The following is a 26,099-nucleotide window of genomic DNA, read 5'->3' as shown; positions in this document are numbered from 1 at the left end:
GAGGTTGAGGGAGGAGTAAACAGGCAGAATTTTGTCTCGTACATACACTTTCACTTTCGTTCACTTACTCGTTAATGTACACTCTTAATGCTACTTTACACTTAAATGGAACTTAACTAAACTTCACTAAAATTAACGAACTAAACTGAAATTCTCTTAACTAAACTAAACTGCTACAATTTCTGTTTTCTTTACATTAATTTTGCTTAATTTTCTTCATTGCTTTTGCCTTTTTTGTCACTCTTTTCTCACTAACTCACTCGTTTTTATAAAAACGGGCGGCATATCAGATGCGGTGTAGTCGCACAAGTTCAAATTTTTTAATGGATCAAACACTCAAAACGGATCCGAAAATTACGGATCCGCAGAGGGTCGGCACCTCACGCAGCGACTTTGCGACTCTCCATAGGAAATGAATGACTTCCGTTTTATCGACCGCCGTTTGTCGTGCGCAGTGGAAAGGCGGCTTTAACCTTATGAGACGCGGGAATCTGAGGCAGGGGACACAGAGTACACGTGGTTGTTGGGGATCTTTGTTTCTGCGGCGGCGGCTCGGATGCTCGTATCTCAAAAATTTGCTCGCATCTCACGGCAAAAATTTGGTCGAATCACAGCTCGTATCTCAAAAAATTTGCATGTCAAAGCTCTCGTATCTCGAGGCATCACTGTACTGTATTTCTGTCTGCCTGCCGCTCTTTTCCTGCATATATTCAAATGGGTCTCACAATTCCTCTCTTGCACCATCAACATGTACCCATCTGTCTATCTATATATCAATCCATTTTTCTCTTTATCCATCATCTATTCTTTTATTCCCTTCTGTCGATCCTACCAAAGTCAGCTTTCTGTCGTCGTGTGTACACCACGTATGCATCCAGTTTGTTCCCCCCATTCATTTAGATATGCATACAATCCAAAACATCTATAAATTGCTATTTGTCTTGCACTTTATCCATCCAGTCATTTATTGCTCTGTTTGTATCCGTCCATCTTTTCTAAATATCCTTGAATTTACCCATCGTCTTTTCACACTACATGAATGTCTTTTTCTAACTGAGAATCAAGCAGGATCCATCTGTACACACACACACACACACACAGACCTCCTTATCAGTTTCACATATAAGGCAGCATGTCCTGTTTTTCTCAGTACTAGCAAACATCCTATTGGAGGATTTTCTACTTAGCTGATTACCATCTCCGTAAGCAACAATACCTGAAGACATTAATTGTCGAAATGATTCATTCGTCCTTACCGTGAAGCAACACGACGCGATTCCAGGCTACCAGATTGCTGTCAACGTTTTTGTCAGAGAAGAAGATTGCTGTCGAAACATAATCCAAGAGCTGGAGGGCAAAGTAAGAAAAAATGTACACCATCACACTGGGTGACTGTTTAAAGATGGGTGTTTAGAGGTGTGTTCAGAAGGAACCGTTTCATACTTGCGTTTTGATTCCTTCCTCGTAAACCAAGCTCTCCCATATCCCGTGAAACTCGGCTGCAAATAAAAACAATCTATAGATATAGAAATAGATTTTTTTAACAGCATTCTTATTAGCACTTCAGTCATTTCCTGAAAGAACATAAAATGGAGAAAATCCTGAAAGATGAGGTCTGTGCGTTCTTTTTCGTAAAAACTCCTAAATACAGACCCATCAGTAAACATCTCAAGAGCAGACTAGCTGACAGTACAATCAAATGAATAGTGATTCTGAGAAAATGATTATTTAAATGATTAAGAAACTGAAATGAACACTGTGAAAGTGACTGTGTGGTTTAGAAAGCAGTAAATGTACCATAACACTGGGAAATTTACTCTGTTATATTCAAGTTCGACTCGTGCTATTGTGCAAAGTCTGATTGTTGAGACCCGTGTAGATTCGGATATTTCCTTCTCACGGTTTAGTGTGTAGAAGTAAACAGGCTCATTATGATATTTTCACCATACCACCTACTGATAACTTCTTTAGACAAACGAATAAAGGCACACAGAACACACAGAGAGAAAGTAAGTATTCTAGATGAACCGTATGAAGATTCAAACCGGTGTTTTGGAGCCAGAAAAATAAATTTAAGCTAAAGAAGCAATGCAATGAGGGAATGCTGTGCAGCCTGACCTGCTGGTAAGAGCCAGTGATTGGCTGCAGAAAGCTCCTCCTCTTCCTCGAGGTTGAGCATGCTTGGGCCGTCGTCGTTGAGAGAGAAGATGTGAATGCACAGATTACCCGATTTTAAATTGAGAGGCTATGAATGGGAAAAAAGCATTCTATTATTACAAAAAATATTAGAGTCCAAAACTAAAATAATGAGCATTAAATAACTGATGAGGTGCTAATATAAAGGCAAGAGCGTAATAATATAAACGGAGGTATGAAGAACGACTTAAACTACTGTTATATCTCCTGACCGATCAGATAAGCTTTTACTACGACGTTTCTATCTAACGGGATAAAATTAAATAATCAGTTTGCATTTCTTCTTAACTCTAAGCCCTTTACAATCTCTCTCTCACACACACACACACACACACACACACACACACACACACACACACACACACACACACACACACACACACACACACACACAGTGATCTTTACCACTATTACATAAAAAACAGACAACAATTCAGACAAGATTATCTTGTGTAAAGTATAAATTACTCATACATCTGCCACTGCGGCAACTAAACTTTACAAAACCATAAAGTAATATCAAACAAACAAACAAACAAATATTATATAAAAGAATTATAGTTAATTTCCTGCCTGTGCTTCGACATCCACCACAGCAACAGATTCCACATTTTTACTTAGGAAGTCATCATCAAACTCCGTCCACTTGAAGCAGCCCATAACGAGGCTGTGTCGGTCGAGCAGAGCCAAAACATGCGTCCTGACTTCAGAGCGTCTCGCTGTGCTGCGGGTATCAAATTAAAGTCGTTCATGTTAACAAAATTTAGCAAGAAGTATCTGAACATCCGAACATCTCACCCATATTTACATTTGCATTCAGAGCATTTAGCAGACGTCATTTATCCAGAGCAACTTACATTTTTATCTCATTTTATACAACTAAGCAATTGAGGGTTAAGGGCCTTGCTCAGGGGCCCCAGCAGTGGCAGCTTGGTAGATATGGGACTCGAACTCACAAGCTTCTGATTGGTAGCCCAACACCTTAACCACTAGGTTACCACGTCCCTATCACATATGTACTTATGCACATATATGATACAATATGTACTGATATTGCACAGGCGATTAAAGCAAGATTAAGATGCCTTCAGCAAACAGGTGGATGCTTTTTATTTTTACATTAATAAAATCCTAACAGAAACACTGACATGAATTACCTCTGTGATTTGACAAGAACCTCAACGTGAACTTTGGCTCGGTCAGTTATGTCGTCCTCACAGGGATGCTGATGGTGATTCCAACCAACCTCCATTTTCTCCCCATTCATCCTTTAAATGGTAGGAAGAAGAATTTCAGAGTCTAAAAAAGGGTAGTGGAAATGACTGAAATAACCAGGAGATTTATCCATTACATAATAATAATAATAATATATAAGAATCTATCTATCTATCTATCTATCTATCTATCTATCTATCTATCTATCTATCTATCTATCTATCAATCAAACTTCTCTCTCTCGCTCCTCTTTGCTCTGCCTCCCCCATCTCTCCTCTCTCCCCCCCTCTTCACCCTCTCTCTCTCTCCCTCCAACTCTCTCCCGGTCCCCCCCTCTCTGTCTCCCCCCTCTAGCTCTTTATCTCTCGCTCTCTCCCCCTCACTCTCTCTGTGTGTCTCTCTCTCCGTTTCTACCCCCTCCCCTGTCTCACCCCCTTCCCCTCCCCTGTCTCACTCCCCCCTCCCATCTCTCTCTGTGTGTCTCTCGCCCCCCCTCTCTCTATGTGTCTCTCGCCCCCCCTCTCTCTATGTGTCTCTCGCCCCCCCTCTCTCTATGTGTCTCTCGCCCCCCCTCTCTCTATGTGTCTCTCGCCCCCCCTCTCTCTATGTGTCTCTCGCCCCCCCTCTCTCTATGTGTCTCTCGCCCCCCTCTCTCTATGTGTCTCTCGCCCCCCTCTCTCTATGTGTCTCTCGCCCCCCCTCTCTCTATGTGTCTCTCGCCCCCCTCTCTCTATGTGTCTCTCGCCCCCCCTCTCTCTATGTCTCTCGCCCCCCACTCTATTTGTGTCTCTCGCCCCCCCATCTCATTTTTTCTCTCGCCCCCCTCTCTCTATGTGTCACTGGCCCCCCTCTCTCTATGTGTCTCTGGCCCCCCTCTCTCTATGTGTCTCTTGCCCCCCCTCTCTCTTTGTGTCTCTCTCCCCCTCTCTCTATGTGTCTCTCGCCCCCCCTCTCTCTTTGTGTCTCTCGCCCCCCCTCTCTATGTGTCTCTCGCCCCCACCTCTATATGTGTCTCTCGCCCCCCTCTCTCTATGTGTCTCTCGCCCCCCCTCTCTCTATGTGTCTCTCGCCCCCCCTCTCTCTATGTGTCTCTCGCCCCCCCCCCTCTATGTGTCTCTCGCCCCCCCCTCTCTCTATGTGTCTCTCGCCCCCCCTCTCTCTATGTGTCTCTCGCCCCCCCCTCTCTCTATGTGTCTCTCGCCCCCCCTCTCTCTATGTGTCTCTCGCCCCCCCTCTCTCTATGTGTCTCTCGCCCCCCCTCTCTCTATGTGTCTCACTCCCCCCTCCTCTCTCTCTGATCTCATACAATTCAACAAACAATTCCAGTACAAATATTTTATACACACCGAAAAGTTCATTCTTCTCCTTCGGTAAAAACAACAAACATATGCTGACATATGCCGAAAATAATAATAACATAACACATTAAATATTTATAAAATAAAAACAAGGCTAGCTAACTTACCTCACGAGCAGCTAACCAGAATAAACCAATAATCCCGCTCAAATCCTGACCCGGAAAAGAACTCCTCCCCAGCCGGAAGTAATGACTAGCAGCTCTAGTTGTTATTGTTGTTGCTAGTCGTTAAGTAAGAGATCTCGGTGGGGTTTTAATCGCTGTTATTATTTATTATTATTCTTTATTTACACACACGACATGGGAAAGAAACACAAGAAATACAAACCCGAGTGGAGAACTGTAGACGGAGGTGAGTGTGTAGTTTATACACGTAAATAAAAAGGTTTATTTGTTAGCTTTAGCTTCATCTACCTGAAAAATACATTAATCCGAGCTTAATGTAGCACGATATTATTATATAACATCATATAAATATTATATATATATATATATATATATATATATATATATATATATATATGATGTGTAGTGTTGTGTTTTATGGGGAAGGTTTGTAGCTGTAGTGCACTTCATTAGGCAAGCTGTTAATGCACTGATGTAGGGATTGGTTTAGTCACTGATCCAGTACTATAGTATTCATTCATTCATTCATTCATTCATTCATTCATTCATTCATTTTCTAACGCTTATGTTCTTCAAACATCCATTTTACATCCAAACATTCAGATTTAGTGCCTAGTGGTTAAGGTGTTGGGCTACCAATCAGAAGGTTGTGAGTTCGAATCCCATGTCAACCAAGCTGCCACTGTCGGGCCCCTGAGCAAAGCCCTTAACCCTCAGTTGCATTAAAATGAGATCGTGTAAGTCGCTCAGGATATAAGGGTGTCTGCTAAATGCTGGAAATGCAAATATAAAACTGTATAGAAGTGTTGACATTTTGTCTGCATTTTCCTTCCCCATCTCCAATCATTAATTGTCACCGAAGGAATGAGATCATTAAGGTATGAGAACAAGGTGTGTTATTGAGTCCAGTATGAGTCTTAATGAAACCTTCCAAATTCTATTTTCATACTCTGTGACAGGCATGTGGTAGCCTTAGTGGTTAAGGTGTTGTGCTAGCAATCAGAAGGTTGTGAGTTCGAATCCCAGATCCACCAAGCTGCCCTGTTGGGCCCCTGAGCAAAGCCCTTAATGCTCAGTTGTATAAAAAGAAAGATATAATGTGAGTCACTCTGGATATAAGAGCGTCTGCTAAATGCTGTAAATATATCAATGTTGACATTTTGTCTGCATTTTCCTTCCCCATCTCCAGGCATTGATTGTCACCAAAGGTATGAGATCATTAAGGTGTTAATGAGTTCAGTATGAGTCTTAATGAACTCATACAGGCGAGGAAATTTAATATATCAAACATAACTATCTTGATTAAAAAGGCTAATCTTACTTAGTGTAGCTTTAACCTGCTCAGTAATAGAACACGAGAAATTTCAGAATCCAATGTTTTAGTTGTATTTATTGTGCTTTCTGCTCTTCAAATAATCAGTAATACTAGCAGGAGGAACCCTTTGTCTTAAAGTTATACGTACAGACAGTATGCCGTAGGTCACCGTGCACTTGCAAATGTTTCCATTACCTCTCTAGAAAATGTAAATATACTATGAGTAGTATTGATTCATCATAGCTCCAGGGTTCCCGGTTCGATACTGCATAGATTGCTGACTACATGAAACATTGCATGTTCTCCTTATGTATTTTGGAACACCAAAATATTAGGAAATATTTAGTTGAATCAGCTACCTGAAAATAAATTAATGCAAATTTATTTGTAATTAATAAATAAATTGTAATTTATTCAAGACACTGGGATTGAGACACTGGTGTAAATAGCTTTCTTTTGACTCAAGTAGTTAGATCCATTAATTAATTAATTAATTAATCGATTAATTAATCAATCAATTAATCGATTAATTAATCGATTAATTAATTAATTAATCGATTAATTAATTAATCGATTAATTAATTAATTACACCCAGATTACGAGGACCAGCCCTTGGATAAACCGCTGAAGTTGGTGTTGAAGGTCGGGGGCAGCGAGATCACAGAACTCTCTGGCTCAGGACACGACTCAAGTTATTATGATGATCGCTCTGACCATGAACGGGAGCGCCACAAGGAAAAGAAAAAGAAAAAGAAGAAAAAATCTGAAAAAGAGAAGGACAAGCACTTGGACGACGAAGAAAGGAGAAGAAGAAAGGTTAGTGAAGCATTTACATTTAACTGCACGTCATCTGTCTACGTGTATACACTAGAAAGGTTTGTAAATCATTGTTGTATTCTTTTTTATTTCACAGGAGGAGAAGAAGAAAAAACGTGAACGAGAGCAGCTAGAAAACACAACCAGCGTCCCAGTAGAGCCCTTCGTTCTGACTAAACCTGTAGAGGTAAAGTCACTAAGCTGCTTCGTATGTCTCAACAGACACAGTGCTAAAGTTCCAAAAAATGTTGTGTGATAGTTTTGGGATGTTCCATGATGGTGGATGTGAAGGTGAGGTTTTTGTGCTGTGCTGCAGGTGGTGGTGGAGGAGAAAAAGAGGAAGAGGGAGAAGTTTGACGTTGAGCCTGATGAGTTCCACCCCAGCGTGAAGGTGGAGTCGGAGATGCAGGCGGACCGACCGGTCAGAGCCTGCCGCACTCAGCAAGGTAGTTTTAACGTATTCAGCGTCCCTGAAACAGTGAAGAGCCAAAGCTCAATCCACACCGTGTGTTTTTGTGTGTGTGTGTGTGTGTGTGTGTGCGTTTGTGTGAATGTGTGATTTCATAACTGTAAGGTTAAAAATGTGTTTGAACCGAATCCTGTTTTCTGTACGGTTGTTATATGGCGAGAGTGCAATAGGATCTCGCCCAGTCTCGCGCTGCCCTCTGCTGGAAAATGAGCTATTTTAAACCAGAGGTTTGAAGATTTTAACGTCATAATGTATCTCTGTCTCGTTCCAGAAAGCGAGAGCACGCCTCGTCAGCAGCTCCTCGAGCACTTCCTGCGTCTTCTACAGAGGTCTGATCACACGATCGCACGACGTACCGTGTCTTTTGCTTTCTTATCTGTCACATCATAGTGTTCCTGTCTCTCAAATCGACCCATTGTCACGTTAAACATTCGTTCAGACAGAAAAGTTTGTCTACTCGGTATTCAGAACGATTCGATATTTATCCAGTACTCGACTGTGTGTCTCCTCAGAAAAGACCCACATGGGTTTTTTGCCTTCCCTGTGACGGACGCGATCGCACCAGGCTACTCCATGATCATCAAACACCCCATGGATTTCAGCACCATGAAGGACAAAATCGGCATGAACGAATACAAGACGGTCACAGAATTTAAGGTATCTGGGGTACTTTTCTGACGTAGCTGATAAATTTAAATTTAAGTGAGAGAAAAAGGTAGCGATGATACATGAGGTTATAGACAAAGGTACAAAGACCCACAGAGAGACCCTGTGTGAGGGATGGGACCATAGGGAGGTCTACAGGAGGACCATAGGGAGGTCTACAGGAGGACCATAGGGAGGTCTACAGGAGGACCATAGGGAGGTCTACAGGAGGACCATAGGGAGGTCTACAGGAGGACCAGAGGGAGGTCTACAGGGGGACCAGAGGGAGGTCTACAGGGGGACCATAGGGAGGTCTACAGGAGGACCATAGGGAGGTCTACAGGAGGACCATAGGGAGGTCTACAGGAGGACCATAGGGAGGTCTACAGGAGGACCAGAGGGAGGTCTACAGGGGGACCAGAGGGAGGTCTACAGGAGGACCATAGGGAGGTCTACAGGGGGACCATAGGGAGGTCTACAGGGGGACCATAGGGAGGTCTACAGGGGGACCATAGGGAGGTCTACAGGGGGACCATAGGGAGGTCTACAGGGGGACCATAGGGAGGTCTACAGGGGGACCAGAGGGAGGTCTACAGGGGGACCAGAGGGAGGTCTACAGGGGGACCATAGGGAGGTCTACAGGGGGACCATAGGGAGGTCTACAGGAGAATCATAGGGAGGTCTACAGGGGGAGCATAGGGAGGTCTACAGGGGGACCATTGGGAGGTCTACAGGAGAATCATAGGGAGGTCTACAGGGGGACCAGAGGGAGGTCTACAGGAGAATCATAGGGAGGTCTACAGGGGGACCATAGGGAGGTCTACAGGGGGACCATAGGGAGGTCTACAGGGGGACCATTGGGAGGTCTACAGGGGGACCATAGGGAGGTCTACAGGAGAATCATAGGGAGGTCTACAGGAGGACCATTGGGAGGTCTACAGGAGGACCATTGGGAGGTCTACAGGAGGACCATAGGGAGGTTATCGGATATAGAGCAGTCCATAGATAGACTTTTATAGACACTTGATCTGATTTATAACCATGTTTTATACAGGTTTATAAGATACAAGCTTGCTACACTACACCTGATAGTCTGATAACTCTGAATAGATGGATAAACGGATGGATGATGGATAATGCTAGAGGTGTTTTCATTTTACTTACACTGACTTTATCTTTTCCGCTCTTGTCTTTTCCGATTTTCAGGCCGACTTCAAGCTGATGTGTGACAACGCAATGGTGTACAACAGACCCGAGACAGTCTACTATAAAGCCGCTAAGAAGCTTCTTCACACAGGCTTCAAAATGATGAGCAAAGTAACCCACCGCCTGTTCGAATCCCGACGTTTCGTTTCGCTTTCCAGCCCTAACCATTTTTCCATCTTTCACACACCCTGATACTAACATGTGCTTCTAACGCTTAATATTTCAGCTAATATGAGTAACATCACCACGCTCCCTATGCACACGCATGATAGGCTTGCATGCTTCCTAATTTTATTTTTTTCCCCCCATCCCACGCTGGCAGCCTTTTTAGCTGCATGCCGACGGCTTTTACGTTCCTACACTCCCATGGTCATGGCCCACTAAGGACTCATGATGGAGGAGTAAACACGTGGCTGCCCGGCTCTTTTTCTGCTCTGTTTGCAGGAGCGGCTGTTAGCTCTGAAGCGCAGCATGTCTTTCATGCACGACATGGATTTTTCTCAGCAGGCCGCCATTTTGGGCGACGAGGACGTGGCCGGTGAGGAACCTGTTCCAGAAGTCGCCCACTTCCACACCGAGTCGACCAAAAAATCTAAAAAGCAGCCGGTTAAAGAGCCCATTATAAGGTAAAACCCAGGAAAACTTGCTATCGATACTGCAACGATTAGTGTTCATAAAGCTGTGGGTTATATCATAGAAACATCAGTAGATTTAGTGCAAAAAAAAAAAAAGTCAGCTTCAAACGTTAAACATTTCTTAGCTGAAATACAGGAATGATGTCAGTTTAATGATTACTTTTTTTTATATATACTTTTCTATAACAGCAGCTATGACTATAGTCTGCAAGGCAAATTTGCTTTTGTTTTTATAGCGAACAGCGACTCGAATGGCCAAAATGTCATATAATCTATGGTGTATAAAACTAAATAAATAAATAGAAATTAAGTTTTCTAAGAGAAAAAAAAAACATATTTTTGATTAAATGGTCATGTTTTTGCTGTAAGGAGTCATCAGTGTCAGTACTGTTTTATATTCCGCCCTCAGTGACCTGTACGAGCCGGAGGGGAACGCGTGTAGCCTGACAGACAGCACCGCTGAGGAACACGTCCTGGCGCTGGTGGAGCACGCAGCCGATGAAGCCCGGGATCGCATCAACCGCTACATGCCAAACACGAAGGTATGCGAGGTGTAGAAAATAATGTTCAGAAAGACAGATTGCTCGTGTGTGTTCTTCCTGAGGAGTTTTCTCCGTGCTTCTTTTATACAGATGGGATACATTAAAAAGGAAGCAGACGGAACACTGATCTATACCGTAGTTAATCAGGATCCCGAGGCAGACGGTAAACCGCACCACAGACAAACACGAACACGTACATTCAGATGCATGACACATGAAACAGAGAACATCAAAAAAAAACAAAACACACAACTTTGCCATACTTCCATAAACGTAAATAAGGTTCTGACTAAATAAATAAATAAATAAATTGTTACACATTTTAGAGCACAAATTCAGCACAAATGTACGAAATCATTTTATTTATTTACGCTTTAATTATACAGGGCACAGCTTCACACTTTCGATTGTCATTTAAATTAGATTATTTGAAACTAATTTAAAATTTTTGAAATCTGTCATTTTAGTAGGAAATATTCCAGTTCTTGATTCTATACGTGGCGTAGGGAAAAAAGCCTATACGTGCGTCATATTGTACAAATCTAAACTACGGTTTCCCATCCAAATCCTTCATATTTCTAAAAACGACAATGTTTTACAGACGAAGAGACCCATATTGTAGATTTAAGCTCTCTCTCCAACAAGCTCCTACCCGGCCTTACGACGTTAGGATTCAAAGATGACCGGAGACACAAAGGTAATTAGTCCCAAACTCTCAGCTGCATGCACTCTGATTATGTTTGCTACAAGGTTCTGATTTCATTCTTCTTCTTTATTTTTAACCGCCCGTCTGTGTACAGTGACGTTCCTGAGTAGTGCGTACAACTCTCAGACGCTGCAGAACAACTCCATCTACCCGGACCTGCTTCCCGAGGAGATGGATATGCTGTACTCGGCTTATGGAGACGAGACAGGGGTGCAGTGCGCTCTCAGGTTTGCCATAAACATGTACAATCTGTTATCTGCTATGAAGACAAAACCTGTATACTGCCTTGCTAGGTATTATTCATGGTATTAGCGTGTTTTAGTGCGTTTTCTGGTCTGCGAGGATGCGTGACATAAACAGTACTTTGTGTAACATAATAAGACTCTTTATTGGTGCTCATTTGGCTGTTTGATGTAATATTTTGTGTAATTGCAGGGTTTCCCACAGAAAATTTGTTAGTTAAGGCGTTAGGGTTAGCGGCGGGTGGGCGGGGCTAGCGGCGGGTGGCACTTCTTTGTGAGATATATCACAGACTCTGTATTACATTTAACAATTATTTATTTAACACTAAATATAAAATTTAAATAACATATACTAATAAATAAGAAAGTGCAAAACAACATTCAAAATTTTGCGGACACGCGTTTTATGAACTGGCTAGTTATCCTCTAGACAGTGACGGACCATGTCTTTCTCTCATTTCGGCCGTGTGGCGCGTCTGCGCTATTCTCCGAGATGCACTTGACGGCCTTTTGTGCAGCGGAATTCTTTATTTATTTTTTGGGCGACCTAGTTAAGGCGGTAGGGTTTCCGAGCTTAGGCAGGCCGCCTTAACTGAGAAGCGCTGCGGGAAACCCTGAATTGTGTATTATGTTTTGTTTTGTGCCTGTTTAGCCTCCAGGAATTTGTGAAGGACTGTGGAAGCTTCACCACGAGGCTCGTCGATGATCTGTTAGACAAAATGACAGGCAACGATCACTCCAAGGCCATCTACCAAATCCGACAGGTACCCGTGAACACTTCTTACAAGCAACGGTTCGGCCTTAAACGTAGTCAACTAAAACCTTTGGTGTCTGAAGATTTGTACTTCTTTAGTTTTGCACTGGAGCGCTCAGAAAGTGAAGGTTACCGTCGTTAGTTATTCTTAAATCATTGCCTGTCAAACCAAGCTGCATTGATCAGTATCTCAGACAGACATGCTGTGGTAGGCCTATATGTTATGCATTGTATTTTCTGATATTTGTTTAAACTGATATTTAAAAGACTCGTGTTGTCTAGAAACTACAACATAAATTCATAAGAATCAAATTCAGGTGACGATTTGCTTGTTATTGTTTGTGCTGCTATTCTGATTTAAGTGATTATAAGATTATATAAGTCAGTTTCGGACGCCGGACATCTGTTGCTGATCTGTTAGATTTGGTGTTCTAACTTTGCTCGCTTTAATGAAGGACCGATTTGCCTTTTCAGAAAAGAAACATGCCAGTGGACGAACCCAAGTCTGCTTTATGTGATACGCAGGTAACGCTCTTTGTGTAACGATACAGAACAGTGACAAATATGCCATGTGTAATGCAGGCATCTGATAGAGAAAGAAACAGAGCCTTCTGTGCCACTACAGCACAACATACAATCTGTTTCACTGATAAAAACAGATGTAGGACATCATAATGTATGATTATTATGTACATAATACATAAAAGACTCCTATATTAACCCAATAAATAAAAAGTTCTCGCTAGGCGACAACCATCATAGATCAACACAAAGGGAAAAGGAACAGATATTAAACATACATGTCTGCCAAGTATGTAAATTAATTTTATAAAGCAGTTATAAACACTTATCACTCGCTTTGTGATCTCAGAGCGCGGATGAAGCCATGATGGACAGTGCATCAGTGCTAGACTTCATTAGTCTTAAGAATTACCCAGACATGACCCTGGACATGCTCAACCCTCTGGGTGAGTCTTTTCTTATCATTTGCCATGCAGAAAGAAGAACTGAGCAGCACTGGTACAGTGTAAGTAATCTCTTCATTTTCCCCGCTGTAGCAGGGAAACCGCTGAAGAAGGAGCCCGAGCACGAGGACGCGCACCAGCACTTTGAAGACACGGCCAAGTTACTGCAGGAATTCCAGGACGCGGCGGTGGACAGGGTCGGATCCAGACCTTCCTCCAATCTCTCCTCTCTCTCTAATGCCTCAGAGAGAGACCAGCACCATTTAGGTATCACACCGCACAATACTTGTGTTTATTGAACACCTTTATCACCACCGAAACTGGAAGTTTCAACCACAGAAGCAACAACTCTTTCTCTTGACTTTTTTTTTTTTTTTTTAAGCACATAGTTCAGACACCCTTCACCAAGACTGACAGGCAGATAGGCTACACCTCTTTTGCCCCCTTTTCCACCAGAAAGAACCGGGTGATGGTTCAGAGCTAGTGCTGGTGCTGGTTTGAAGTTGGTTCCACTGGCGAGCCCTTCTAAGAACCTGTTTGCCTTTCCATGTGCTAGAGAGCCATCAAAGAGCCAAGTCTTATGTCACCGTATACACTGTTATACAGCAACGTTAGCACGGCAGCGGCAAACGCAACATCAACAATGGCGGTTGTTGCTTTACTGTTAACGCTCATGGCTTTGGCAACCTACATCGGCATCCAAACGCAGCAAATCCTGATTTAAAATGATTTAAAAATGGCGCTAATGGCGTTCTCTTTTGTCCTGTTCTTCATAGTAACTGCGCCCACAGCCCCTGATGCAAGCGGTTCTTAAAGGTGGGGTCTCCGTTGTTTGAGAAATGCTTCAGAAAACTGAGTCGGAACGACAAACTAAACAAAAATCAAAACAAACGTGTAGCCAATGAGCAGAAAGGGGCGTGTCTTGTCAATACGGGTGGAGAGAGTGTTCAGTGCGCATGTGTGACATTAACAGAAAGCGGTTTTAACATTGACATGGAGGATAAAAACAAAGAAAGAAAGCGAAGAAAGGCTTACGATAAGGCAAGAAGTAGGACGTGTTAATATAGGATCAGCTTTCCAGCGCTGGAGAGAACTGAAGGAGCAGGAAGTTGCCACATATTCACAGGTTGGAGTTTCCCGTGTCAATAACTCCTGAGCTAAACGCTGTTACTACACAAATAACACCTCTTTTCTATCGTAGTAATGTATGTGAGGCAGCTACAACCACGTTTTGCTAGTAACAGCGTTTAGCTCAGGAGTCACTGACCTACATCTTGCCTTATCGTAAACCTTTCTTCGCTTTCTTTCTTTGTTTTTATCCTCCATGTCAATGTTAAAACCGATTTCTGCTAATGTCACACATGCGCACTGAACACTCTGTCCACCCATTATTGACAAGACATGCCCTTTTCTGCTCATTGGCTACACGTTTCTTTTGATTTTTGTTTAGTTTGTTGTCTGGACTCAGTTTTCTGAAGCATTTCTCAAACTTCGGAGACCCCACCTTTAAGTCTAGACCAGCAACGTTTTGGTGCTACTTAAGAACCACTTTTCCTGGTTCAGAGCCGGTGCTTTGGGTGTCGAAAAAGAAAGAACTGACTTTAAATTAGTCTCTGCTCCGAACCAACACTCAAACTGCCTCGGTGGAAAAGGGCATTAAGTTATTAATAGATCCTATTCACATACAGATCGTGAACTGGCTTTGTGTCTTTAGTCACAACCTCATCAAAACTCCTAAATACGAAGCACATGTAAAGTCATTGTGTAATCAATTGTGTTTACTGTTTAACTGTGGCATTGTTCTTGCTATGTAATGTGACTGAAAAGGGAAATACTTGTTTTTATTTTTATTTCTCTAGGAAGTTCTCCTCACCTGGGTGTTGGAGACCAAGCGGAGATGGTTCACGACCCTTATGAATTTCTGCAGTCCCCAGAGCCGGACTCGGGCACCAGCTGATGGAAATGGACTCAATGAGTGTTGTGTGATTATGTGCTTGTGTCTGTGAGCTTGTACAGATTAGCTTCATTGATTCTTTTTTTTTTTTTAAATAAATCTTCATGAGTTTGTATTCGTCTTTGGTGTTTCTTTGAAGTGAAGTGAAGTGACATACGGCTAAGTACGGTGACCCATACTCAGAATTTGTTCTCTGCATTTAACCCATCCAAAGTGCACACACACAGCAGTGAACACACACACACACACACCGTGAACACACACCCGGAGCAGTGGGCAGCCATTTATGCTGTGGGGTCTCGAGCGTATTATTTCAGACTTGGCGATAAGGTGGGGTGACAATGAAGAATACTTGTAGCTTTCTGTTACAGATTTTCAATTGCATTTGTTGTTCCATTGTACTATATACATTATGTCATTTATGTATAATCAGAATTTAGCAAGAATCAGTGGCACTTACCTGAAACAAGGTAACCCCATAATTTATAAACTTTTATGTAAATATTTTAAAGTTAGATAATATTTACACACACCTAAGCTTTTTACTTGTAGTACTAACCACAGCTCAGTTTTTTTGGGGGGCACTTTATTTTAATTTGTGCTAACAGGACGTACTGCGCCTGCGCAAGGAAGGCTTCAACGTTATGATGGGATTTTCGGCTCTTTTCGAATTATCTTCTCTTCGATGTTTTTTTTAACAGCAAATCTTAGTTTAATACAATTTTATTGTAATTAACAAGGTACTTTTTGTTTTAAGTCAATTTAGAATTATGGCTGCTTTAATCTAAATTTAGCTCAGATTCGTAGCAAATGGGAGTCGACTCTTCACCGAAAAGAGCCGACTCTTCCAAACGACACCACAGTAGTATCCAAGCGATAGTGTGCCACCTGAGAAGGTAATAATCTGTATAACTTCTGTATGGGAAATTGTATGATTGTCTATGGATATAAACTGGACTGCGAATGATTTCATCTGAAAGTCTAAGAATGCTGATATACATCTAAAATGACGAACGTGAGTATTTTTAACAGGTAACTTCATAATTTAGTGCTTATTAAGACAATAACATCTCACTGTAAACATTTATAAAAGTTACTTTACATTACAGTAACATTGCTCTATAACGACTAATAAAAAGTAATTAAGTGATATTGTAGATTGTAGATCAGGTGAGTTCTGAATAGTGATCAGTCTATAACATGTTTAATGTTATATATATATATATATATTTATATCTTATGTCTTTATATTTATATCATTTATATATATTTATAAAGACAAAGTTGTAGAGCTGGAAATAGACACAAAATCACTATAAATGAAATGTATATAACTAATCAAACGAAATATAGACTATTACATAGATAGTTAGATAGATAGATAGATAGATAGATAGATAGATAGATAGATAGATAGATAGATAGATAGATAGATTTAGACTATATCTAGATATATATGTAAACATATGTACAGCATGTTGTATATATATATATATATGTATATAGGTATATATGTAATAGGTGTGTGTGTGTGTGTGTGTGTGTGTGTGTGTGTATATATATATATATATATATATATATATATATATATATATATATATATATATATATATATATATATTTATTTATTTATATAATGTATGTATGTAATCATGTGCAGCATGTAATATATATAGGTATATATGTAAACATATGTACAGTGATAAATATAAAGGCTATAGCAGTGCAGAGATGTGTGGACATTGTTGAAAAGTACAAGTGAGTAAATCTCATTGAAAAAATTGTGCAGACACTGTTGTAAAGGAACAAGAAGTAGAAGGTTATAAGGTTATGACATTAAACAAAAAAGCCAACTTTGATAAATGTCAAATAATAGTTTAAAACAAAATTACTGATATAGAAAGCAGACAAAACAATATTATAGACATTAGGGAGACTAAACTCAAGTGAGAGATGAATGAATGAATAAAAACTAAACACAGGCTGGAAGTTCAAATACAGGCAGAAGACTAATAAAAGATATACTAAATATGGGTAAAAGAATAATACAGGCAAACTGTCAACATAGAAGAAGAGGCAAAGCTAGCCTGACGACTTAGACAGTAACCGAAGGTGTACTAATAGAAATAAAAAAAATGGAGACAAAATACAGCTGGAAATAAAAATAATACAGATCAGACCCAATTATGAAGGTAAAAATGAACATACAATTGAAAAATTGCGTATATCTCTAGGAGGTAGATGAAATATACTGTAGGTAAAAAAATATTCTAAACACAAAAAGAGATAGTGTATTAATAAAGCTTGATAGACAGGAGACTAATAAAAGTAAAACATTATACTAAATGCAGATGAAATTAATATAATTATGCATATAAATATATAATTTCAGTATTAAAATAATATATTATGTCTAACTCGAATACGGATCAAATATAATTTAATATAGTTAATATACTAATAGAAGTGAAAGGAAGAATAAACACATAGAAAACATTCAGGTAAAAGACTGATACGGGTACGCAGTGTACTAGACACCGGCATAGGAGATTTGTGGTTGTATTTGCTAGGCAACCCAATTACTTCGCTCATTTTCCACATCGATTGGCGTAAAGAACTTCTCCCTACAGTCAAACAGGTTTCTAATTAACCAGGTTGCTTAGCTTGCTTGTACAACAAACCTGAGTTTAAAATTTTATCCAGGAAAATCAAGTTCATAAATGCAGATTTAACCGAGATAGTGTTATCTGTTATACCTCTAAGCATTTGTACCTAGAATACAGTCAGCCATATCCTGAAGCTCTGGGAAACATGTTTCTGACAGGACATGCTTCATTTTTTTCAAACCGTGAACTTTTCCTGATTAAATAGTGCATTTGCATTTGGACTCATTTTCATATCTAGCTCACTTCACTGGCAAATGAGGCTGAGTCACAACAGAAACATTCTGTATTATAGAGCTCAAACATCAGGACATAGAAGTAGAAATACACATTGGATAAAACCGCTTAGTGACTCATTAATAACTGAATTAATTTGGGCATCTCTGCACTGGTAAATTACAATAAAACATGACCAGTGCTTTATTTTTTGTTATCAAATATGAGATTTATGTAGGAATTTAAAGTGAATAAAGGATGCCTTTGAGTCTGTAAGTCCTAGTCAAAGAGGCAGAGCTTCTGGACCTTTAAGTCCCAGTATGTCTCTCTCTGTCTACCAGTCCCAGTGAAGAAGGTGTGACTTCTGTGCCTATTAGTGAGAGTGCTAATCAGTTTTAGTTTATTAGCATAAGTACTTTGAGTTGTGTTCCTCTCAGAAGCCTTGAATCAGGCATTGCCTCTGTTCAAATCTCAGGTCTTCCAAGCTGCCACTGAGCAAGGTTCTTAGTCTCAATTGCTCAGATGTAAGAAATTAAATTAAATGTAAGTTGAGAGATAAGAGATTAGAGATGAGAGATTAGAGGTTGGCCTACCAATTGGAAGGTTGTGAGTTTGAATCCCAGGTCCACCAATCTGCCACTTAAGTCCCCCCGAGCAAGGCCCTTAACCCTCAATTTCTCAGTTGTCTAAAAGTGTAAGTTGCTCTTGATAAATGTGTCTGCAAAATGCAGAAAATGTCTAGCAATTAAGTTATACTGTCACATTTAAAGAACAAGTTTTAATGAAAATAATAATGCAAATAACATTTCAATGTAGGCAAAGATTATTTCACTGTGTTCCAGGTCAGCTGTTTCCAGCGGCGTTTCAGACGCACCATGCCAACATGGAGAGGAAGCAGCAGCGAACTTGTCACATCGCCAGTTCACTCTAGAGTCAACGGATGGTCCTCACCACTTCATGTTCTTCAGCCAGTGGCGTGGCTCATATACAGCTTCATGGCCATCGTAGGCTTTGGTGTTTATATCCCACTCCTGCCTCCACCCTGGAACTACATTTCATACGGAGTATCCTGCTAAGTATTTGATGCACTTTTGTTATAGCCTACTGTTAATGTCAGATTTCAGGTGTTTCAATGATTAACCGACTTTATACTGTACAGAGGGGGGGGGGGGCATGGTGGCTTAGTGGTTAGCATGTTCGCCTCACACCTCCAGGTTTGGGGGTTCGATTCCCGCCTCCATCTTGTGTGTGTGGAGTTTGCATGTTCTCCCCGTGCCTCGGGGGTTTCCTCCGGGTACTCCGGTTTCCTCCCCCGGTCCAAAGACATGCATGGTATGTTGATTGGCATCTCTGGAAAATTGTCCGTAGTGTGTGATTGCGTGAGTGAATGAGAGTGTGTGCCCTGCGATGGGTTGGCACGCTGTCCAGGGTATATCCTGCCTTGTTGCCCGATGACGCCTAATATAGGCACAGGCTCCCCGTGACAACGGTAGAAAATGAATGAATGAATACTGTACAGATTCAGATCCCGTTCCACTACAGGTATAATTTTGTAATTTAGAAGATGAGTCCAAATGTGTGTAGTAAGAAAAAAACTACAACTTGACAGTACACTGAGTTGATTTAGTCACATGACCCAGACAAGTGGTCGCTCTTTAACATAAAGCATAAAGCAGGCTGCATCACAATCCACAATGTCTAATGTTCAAGAATTGTTTTAATTGACCCTCGGCCCCTTGGAATTCACTAAATAACTTCGACTTGATCAGTTTACCTTGTGTCTAGATCTAGAACCTTAACATAGTCCTAACCAGGTGATGGGTACAGCCTTCGCCCTACACTTGTTGACTCATCTGGCGGCGGTGACCACGGACCCGGCCGACTATGCCCTGCGTTCGAAGAAGGATTACTCCGTCCCTATGCCCATGTTCGACAGGAAGAAGCAACCGCATGTCATACACAATCAGCACTGCAACCTGTGTGACATTGATGTGTATGTACAGTACAAGGCCAGTCATGGCCTCTTATGTTACTTTATTTATTTTTAATATTGTATTATTAGTTTTCAGGACGTGTCAGAGTGACACCAGTGACGCCTTGCATAACAACTTTTAAACCTTAACAGCTCCAGGAATAAGCCAGGTTACGTAAATATGTACAAGTATCAAGCCCTGGAGCACTGAGGTCATGAAAATCATCTTTCATTGGCAGAGCTGTGAAAAATATACAAAGGTCTGACAGCTGAGCAAAGTTCGGTTAAGGAAGGGTTATATTGTGTCTCGCACATCCAGCGCAGTCTGTGTTCTGTTTGAGATCATTGTTAGCGCGATATCTCAAGAACGAGTGGGTAAATAGAGTTAATATGGAATTATATCACGTAATCGACAGATTATATTAAATAATTTACATTTGGGATTGATCCAAAGATCAACAAATTCAACAGATTCCTTCCTGTTTAAAGTGTGTTCTGTGTGTCTTAGGAATTAGAAATTATAAATGAGATGGGTCAAGGCATCCCTGGTAATGCTCTTGGCCTCAAGTTCTACTAGTTTGGACTATGTTTCTCGAATAATAAGCTGATTTATAGAATCAGATAATAAGCTAACGACTAGAGTTACACCAAGATCCCTAAATGTAGCTTTATGCTTAAGCACTAGGGTGAAATTCCATGAAGTATTTCTGTTTTAGTCAAATTTATTGGAAGGAATTTAATCTTAATACAGATGTCAGGGTTTTAGGGAGACAAACCTGGGGCTCCATAGATAGTTTGTTTGCTCACGATACCGAAAATCAGACCCAAGTGTACTCATAGTTTCTGAAGTTTAAAAAAAAAACAAAAAAAAAACAGCATGACGACTTGAGTTTTGTTGTAGATACCCTGGATTGAATGTGAAGTTTACAGAAGTAAACAATAGCAGCCGATCGACCGAAAGAATACAGTGTACGGTTTTATTTTTAATCTGTATGTTTAAAATACAGCTTCCTTACACCCCTCATTGTAACGTGCTTGTAAGGCCTTAATTAGCACCTCACAGAGCGAGCACTGTATGTTCAACTATAACTGTTGCTACAACAAAGAGAAGCCCAGCATCCTGTCTGAGTCAGCTTGTTTACTGTGTCTCTGCAGGGGATCTAAAGTGAAACACTGCGGCAGCTGCAACAAGTGCATTGCAGACTTTGACCATCACTGCAACTGGCTCAACAACTGTGTAGGAAGAAGGAACTACTGGTAAATATCCAGAACAGAAATATCCTTCTGCAAGAGAAATCATTGGAAATAAAGTTTGCGGTGTTCCTGCGTTTTCTGTCCCCAGGCTATTTTTTGTGGCCGTGCTTTCGGCTGCTTGCGGAGTGTTCCTCCTCGTCCTGGTCATCGCCTTCGTCTTCATCGAACACTTTGTGAATCCTTCCATTCTTCGTACAGCGACTGCTTTCCAAGGTGAAAACGTGAGCGATCCTGTTAAACCGTGTCTTAATCAGCACCTAAAGCCCTATTCGGACGGGATTAGTTTTACGTAGGGACGTGGAGTAATGCAATTTTACCTCAGGACGTCTGTAATATTAATTGGCCAATTCGCACGGGACAAGACATCTCAGTAAAACTAGCAGAAGTGGGAGGGGTAACTCGCTTTATGCGCCACAGTAACTTCCTTGTCATGTGTGTATGACGTTGCTTCCTGTTTCAAGCGCGTCCATGCTTGCAAAACACGGCAAAAAATACTTTTAAACAGGAAATAACAGAATTTTACCGTACATATTTACAGCGGGTCTATTCGGACGGGATTAGTATTACCTGAGGTCATTTTTTCGGACCTTTTTACAGAAGGTAAAAGTCGCCGTAATCTTTACTGATATTGTCCGTAATGATTACCGAGATGGCACATTCGGACAGGACTAAAATCACCGAGAAGCTCTGGTAATAATTACTTTACCTCCACGTCCCCACGTAAAACTAATCACGTCCGAATAGGGCTTAAGTCTTACATCTCGCGCATGTTGCGTCCCAAAATAAGAGTGAAGCGGAAGTTCTTCAGACACTGCAAGCCCCAGACCCCAATAGATTTACAGTTTAGTTTAACAGATTTGATCAATCCTCCTCTCATTCACTCAATACTACTAAAATCACTGAAAGCCCAAGGTGTGTTATTCAAGTTTTGTTTGGCTAACGCTATTATCAGAATTAGCATTATAACATGTTACTCATCATATAATGAATCTGTGATTAATTGCTACTTCTGTAATATCTCTACACAGCTGTTAACGGAAGCACGACATGGTTAGCGTTCCTGCCCGTAGCACCAGTACAGACCAGTTCTGCCAGTCTCCTCGTGTTGGCTGTCATCACTGTCATCATCGCACTCGCCTCACTCCTACTGCTGTGCCACTTACTGATCTTCCACATATACCTGTGTGAGTGCGCACGTTCCGGGGGTTTCAGAAACAACTGGCTCAACCAGTTTATACCCGGTTTAAAACCGGAAAAAAAAATTTAAATGATGTATGGATCGGTTTAGTCCAGGGGTCGGCAACCTTAAACAGTTTAGCACTATTCGGACGGGACTAGTTTTACGTGGGTACGTTGGGGTAAAGTAATTATTACCAGAGCTTCTCAGTGATTTTAGTCCCGTCCGAATGCGCCATCTCGGTAATCATTACAGACAATTACGATTACGGCGACTTTTACCTTCTGTAAAAAGGTCCGGAAAAAATACCTCAGGTAATACTAATCCCGTCCGAAAAGACCCGGTGTAAATATGTACGGTAAAATTCCGTCATTTCCTGTTTAAAAGTTTTTGGCGCGTTTTTCAAGCATGGAGGCCCCAAGTTGTCTGTTTGCACACGTGATAACAGTAAGCGACATCATACGCACATGACGACAAGGAGGTAAATCGAGTTACCCCTCCCACTTCTGCTAGTTTTACTGAGATGTCTTTTCCCGTGCGAATTGGCCAATTAATATTACAGACGTCCTGAGGTAAAATTGCAAAAGTGCCACTTGCGGCTCCGGAGCTGCGGGTTGCCGACCCTTGGTTTAGTCAATCAGCTTGTTACTTTTGCCAAAGGAAACGTATAATACTATATATTTAATACATGAAAAGACATTTAATAATAAAGCCTCAGCTAACTAATAATAGAAGCCAATATAATTTGACAGTAAATGTTTTTTTACATGTGTACCACATGTGTGTGGTAATCACATAAGCCATATTTTGCGTCCGAAAACCTTTACATCTGACCTCTATGGCTTACCACTCTCTGCACGCCATCTGACTCTTTTTGCGTTCCACTATCCATATTAGGTCATGGTTACCTCATTAAAAATGATCTCCCGAGGGAATACTTAATTACTTAGCTATGTTCCTCGATCACTGTATTTATACCCTATGTATATATATTGGCCCTTTTCCCCCAATTCCCCTTGTTTACTGTTTACTCCTCTGCTGATGATCCAAATAGCTTCATACCATTCAAACAAAAAGAAACAATTGCTATAAAATAGTCAGCACCCAAAGCCTACAAAGCTTTATAGAAGTATAGAAGCTGTAATCTCCAAAACAACTGAACTGAAGGTTGTGAGTTCGATTCCTACGTCCACCAAACTGCCACTGCTGGGCCCCTGAGCAAGGCCCTTAACCCTCAATTGCTCAGTTGTATAAAAACGAGATAAAATGTAAGTGGCTCTGGATAAGGATGACTGCTGAAAATGTAATTTATACTTATCAATTACATGTATTGTTCATCTCTAGTCTTTTCCTTTCTCTCTCTCTCTCTCTCTCTCTCTCTCTCTCTCTCTCTCTCTCTCTCTCTCTGTAGTATATAAAGGCATGAGCACCTATGAGTACATAATGAAGCAGCGGCGGTCGCAGAGCTCCAGGCAGCAGGAGGAAGGAACGACACAGCCGTCTTCCTCTGACAGGACTACATCTCAGGTGACAACGTTCAGCCATGACTGAGACTTCAAACATCGTGTCTTTTTATTACTCTCATGCTCCACCTACAGGCTTTGATATTGATAGCTCACCATAATAACATTTTAGCTCGTCCAGAGGATCTAAAGCTCCTGGTCTTCTCTTTACATTCTATATCAACCAAAATGTGGAGAATACAGCACATGGGAATGGGAATGAGTGATGATGGACACTACACTGCATGCAAAATAAATTATCTTACATAAAGTCTTCGGTATCGTGACCCTGCCCTGTATCATAAACCCAATGACTTTTACTTTTCTTCCTTCAGAACCTTGGGCCGTTCAAGACGTCTCTAAGGTGTAATGCACTGTTGTCTGGAAAATCAAGGTAGATTTTAGAGTATTTATGAGAAAACGTCAGTTAAGTCGTCCTAAAACACGTGTTTTATGATTAAGTCCCTTCTGAGTGCATTAACGTGACTGGGTAAGATGTGAAAACTGTAAAATTCAGTATTGACAAGTGGAATTATGTCATAAAATATAAGAGCCAATCATGTTGCAATAGGCAGAAGAGTATATTAAATTGCATATTTAAATCATTTGGGTTAAAAGAAAGGCTTATATTTTCCTACTGACTCATAATTTTGCACTAATGCCTTCTAAAGTAGTGTATTATTTCACACAAGTTACACACATGCCAGTGCTCTTTAATATAAATGACCTACAATCAGATTAGCGCTGATGACTTCAATGATGATCCTTCAATATGTTTTTTCCCACTTTTCAGTATCTTCAAGTACCGAGACAGAGGAGGATCAATGGTCCCAATAACCATCTGTTCTCAGGTTGATTAACATCAGTAAGACAAAAACATTTCTGTTAGTATTACTGTGTACAGCTGTGGCGCTGAAACCTATTCTCACTGCAGAAGAAACCTCAGTCTGCTGACGGAGAGATTTGTACAAACTACGGTTCAAATTCAGCAATGCAAGTGATACCAGGTAGTATTCGTTCATCCTTTTATATATATATACATCGAATTGGTGGGAAGTTTTAAATACCTTCATCTACACAAATACGCACATTAACGAGTCTGAATGCATTACTTACAGTAAATGCATCCTTAAATGTCCAGTAATACAAAACAGAGCCAAAAGCATAGCTACAGAGAAGCTTTTGCCCTTCAAACGGTCTTTGAGTCCGATAGATCACAGTAATCGTCCTGAGACAGACACAGGACCTCGTGGGCAGCTTGTAAAATCACAGCACAGAACAAAAAATAATTGAAAGATTCTAACCATCCGATGGACCATGAAACTTCAACATAATATTCCTGATTAATGTGCTAAAATATATTACAGAAAATAAAACAGTAAAATGAGTAAATAAAAAATGAGTATAGTTTTTAGAAAAGGGAATTCTATTATAAATTTCAGCTGAAAAGTGATACAAGCAATAAAAACAAATAAACAAATAAAACCAAAATTTCACTTTAACGTGCCATTTCTCTTGGTGTGTTGGTTTCAGGTGCAGCTCCAAGCGTTTGGGTGGGAGATAGTATGAAAGGGACGGAGAGAACCCCGACTGTACAAAGCGAAAATCCTCTCAGCACCTCCATCGTAGACCCCACTGAGGTTCATCAGTAGCATTTACACTGAGCCAAAGCAGTGACACTGAACTGCTCACAAGCTGCTACACCGCTGCAAGTATATTCTCTTCTGTGGGAACACGGTTAAGATGCAAATACGGAACGGTCTGATTCACCGACTGAGCCGCTGATACTTTACACAAGCACAGGATGTGAAAACTCTTCTATGTTTTTATTTCAGTTCACTAAACTTCCTTGCATGTGTTCATTCATCAGTATGTGCATTATCCCGATCAGTATAATGATGGATCTGGAGACTATCGCAGGAACACTGGTTAGGAGGTAAGGACACGAGTCAGTTACAGTGCACCGTGTACGAACATTCATAACTAGCACCATGAAGAGTAGCCAGTCCTTCTACTGGCATTATTTCGAAAGAGATGAGGAGACACTTGAGAAACCCACACAGAACACGTGAAACAACACAGACAGTAACTCAAACTTGGCCTTGAACAAGGAACCCTGGATCCAGCTGCACCATCATGCTGAACAGATTCTGACTAGACATGTGTTCACA

The 26,099-nt window shown here is 40.9% G+C and overlaps 3 protein-coding genes across 8 annotated transcripts in view; 2 read left to right on the top strand and 1 right to left on the bottom strand.

Moving 5' to 3' along the window:
* Positions 1 to 5,014, bottom strand: part of trip13 (thyroid hormone receptor interactor 13) — a 10,270-nt gene extending 5,256 nt beyond the window's left edge. For 2 of the 4 annotated variants that reach the window (XM_027176253.2, XM_027176284.2), the window contains exons 1-6: positions 4,877 to 5,014; positions 3,354 to 3,464; positions 2,770 to 2,920; positions 2,119 to 2,245; positions 1,444 to 1,499; positions 1,257 to 1,347 (exon numbers count right to left, since the gene is read on the bottom strand). In XM_027176253.2, coding sequence (XP_027032054.2) covers positions 1,257 to 1,347; positions 1,444 to 1,499; positions 2,119 to 2,245; positions 2,770 to 2,920; positions 3,354 to 3,463 — 535 coding nt within the window. In that variant the 5' untranslated portion in view covers position 3,464; positions 4,877 to 5,014. Of the gene's footprint in view, positions 1 to 1,256; positions 1,348 to 1,443; positions 1,500 to 2,118; positions 2,246 to 2,769; positions 2,921 to 3,353; positions 3,496 to 4,757; positions 4,798 to 4,876 lie in introns of those variants that run through there. The other 2 variants (XM_027176262.2, XM_027176278.2) reach the window with 2 other exon arrangements.
* Positions 4,944 to 15,257, top strand: brd9 (bromodomain containing 9). Of its 3 annotated transcripts, none has more exons than XM_027176243.2 (17): positions 4,944 to 5,120; positions 6,806 to 7,026; positions 7,124 to 7,213; positions 7,343 to 7,472; positions 7,767 to 7,824; positions 8,008 to 8,152; positions 9,347 to 9,457; positions 9,854 to 9,972; positions 10,391 to 10,523; positions 10,614 to 10,686; positions 11,125 to 11,220; positions 11,324 to 11,456; positions 12,124 to 12,235; positions 12,700 to 12,750; positions 13,097 to 13,193; positions 13,284 to 13,457; positions 15,050 to 15,257. In XM_027176243.2, exons 1-17 carry the CDS (start codon positions 5,069 to 5,071, stop codon positions 15,145 to 15,147), a joined length of 1,893 nt encoding a protein of 630 aa, XP_027032044.1. In that variant the 5' UTR covers positions 4,944 to 5,068; the 3' UTR covers positions 15,148 to 15,257. The 3 variants fall into 3 exon arrangements, with proteins under 3 accessions (XP_027032044.1, XP_027032028.1, XP_027032036.1); XM_027176227.2 differs by having other exon boundaries at positions 9,791 to 9,972; XM_027176235.2 differs by having other exon boundaries at positions 4,945 to 5,120; positions 9,851 to 9,972.
* A 628-nt stretch (positions 15,258 to 15,885) lies between these two features.
* zdhhc11 (zinc finger DHHC-type containing 11) lies at positions 15,886 to 25,592 on the top strand. Its single transcript, XM_027170883.2, is given in 11 exon segments — positions 15,886 to 16,159; positions 18,866 to 19,087; positions 19,838 to 20,016; positions 21,151 to 21,252; positions 21,338 to 21,462; positions 22,278 to 22,433; positions 23,838 to 23,953; positions 24,264 to 24,322; positions 24,722 to 24,779; positions 24,863 to 24,935; positions 25,462 to 25,592. Coding segments are annotated over 11 exon segments (1,230 nt in total). The 5' UTR covers positions 15,886 to 16,150.
* Positions 25,593 to 26,099: the final 507 nt, after the last annotated feature.

Source organism: Tachysurus fulvidraco, chromosome 25, assembly GCF_022655615.1.
Source record: "Tachysurus fulvidraco isolate hzauxx_2018 chromosome 25, HZAU_PFXX_2.0, whole genome shotgun sequence".
Lineage (NCBI taxonomy): Eukaryota > Metazoa > Chordata > Actinopteri > Siluriformes > Bagridae > Tachysurus > Tachysurus fulvidraco.
Note: the sequence above shows the minus strand (reverse complement) of the source record. Positions and strands in the feature narration are given on the sequence as shown.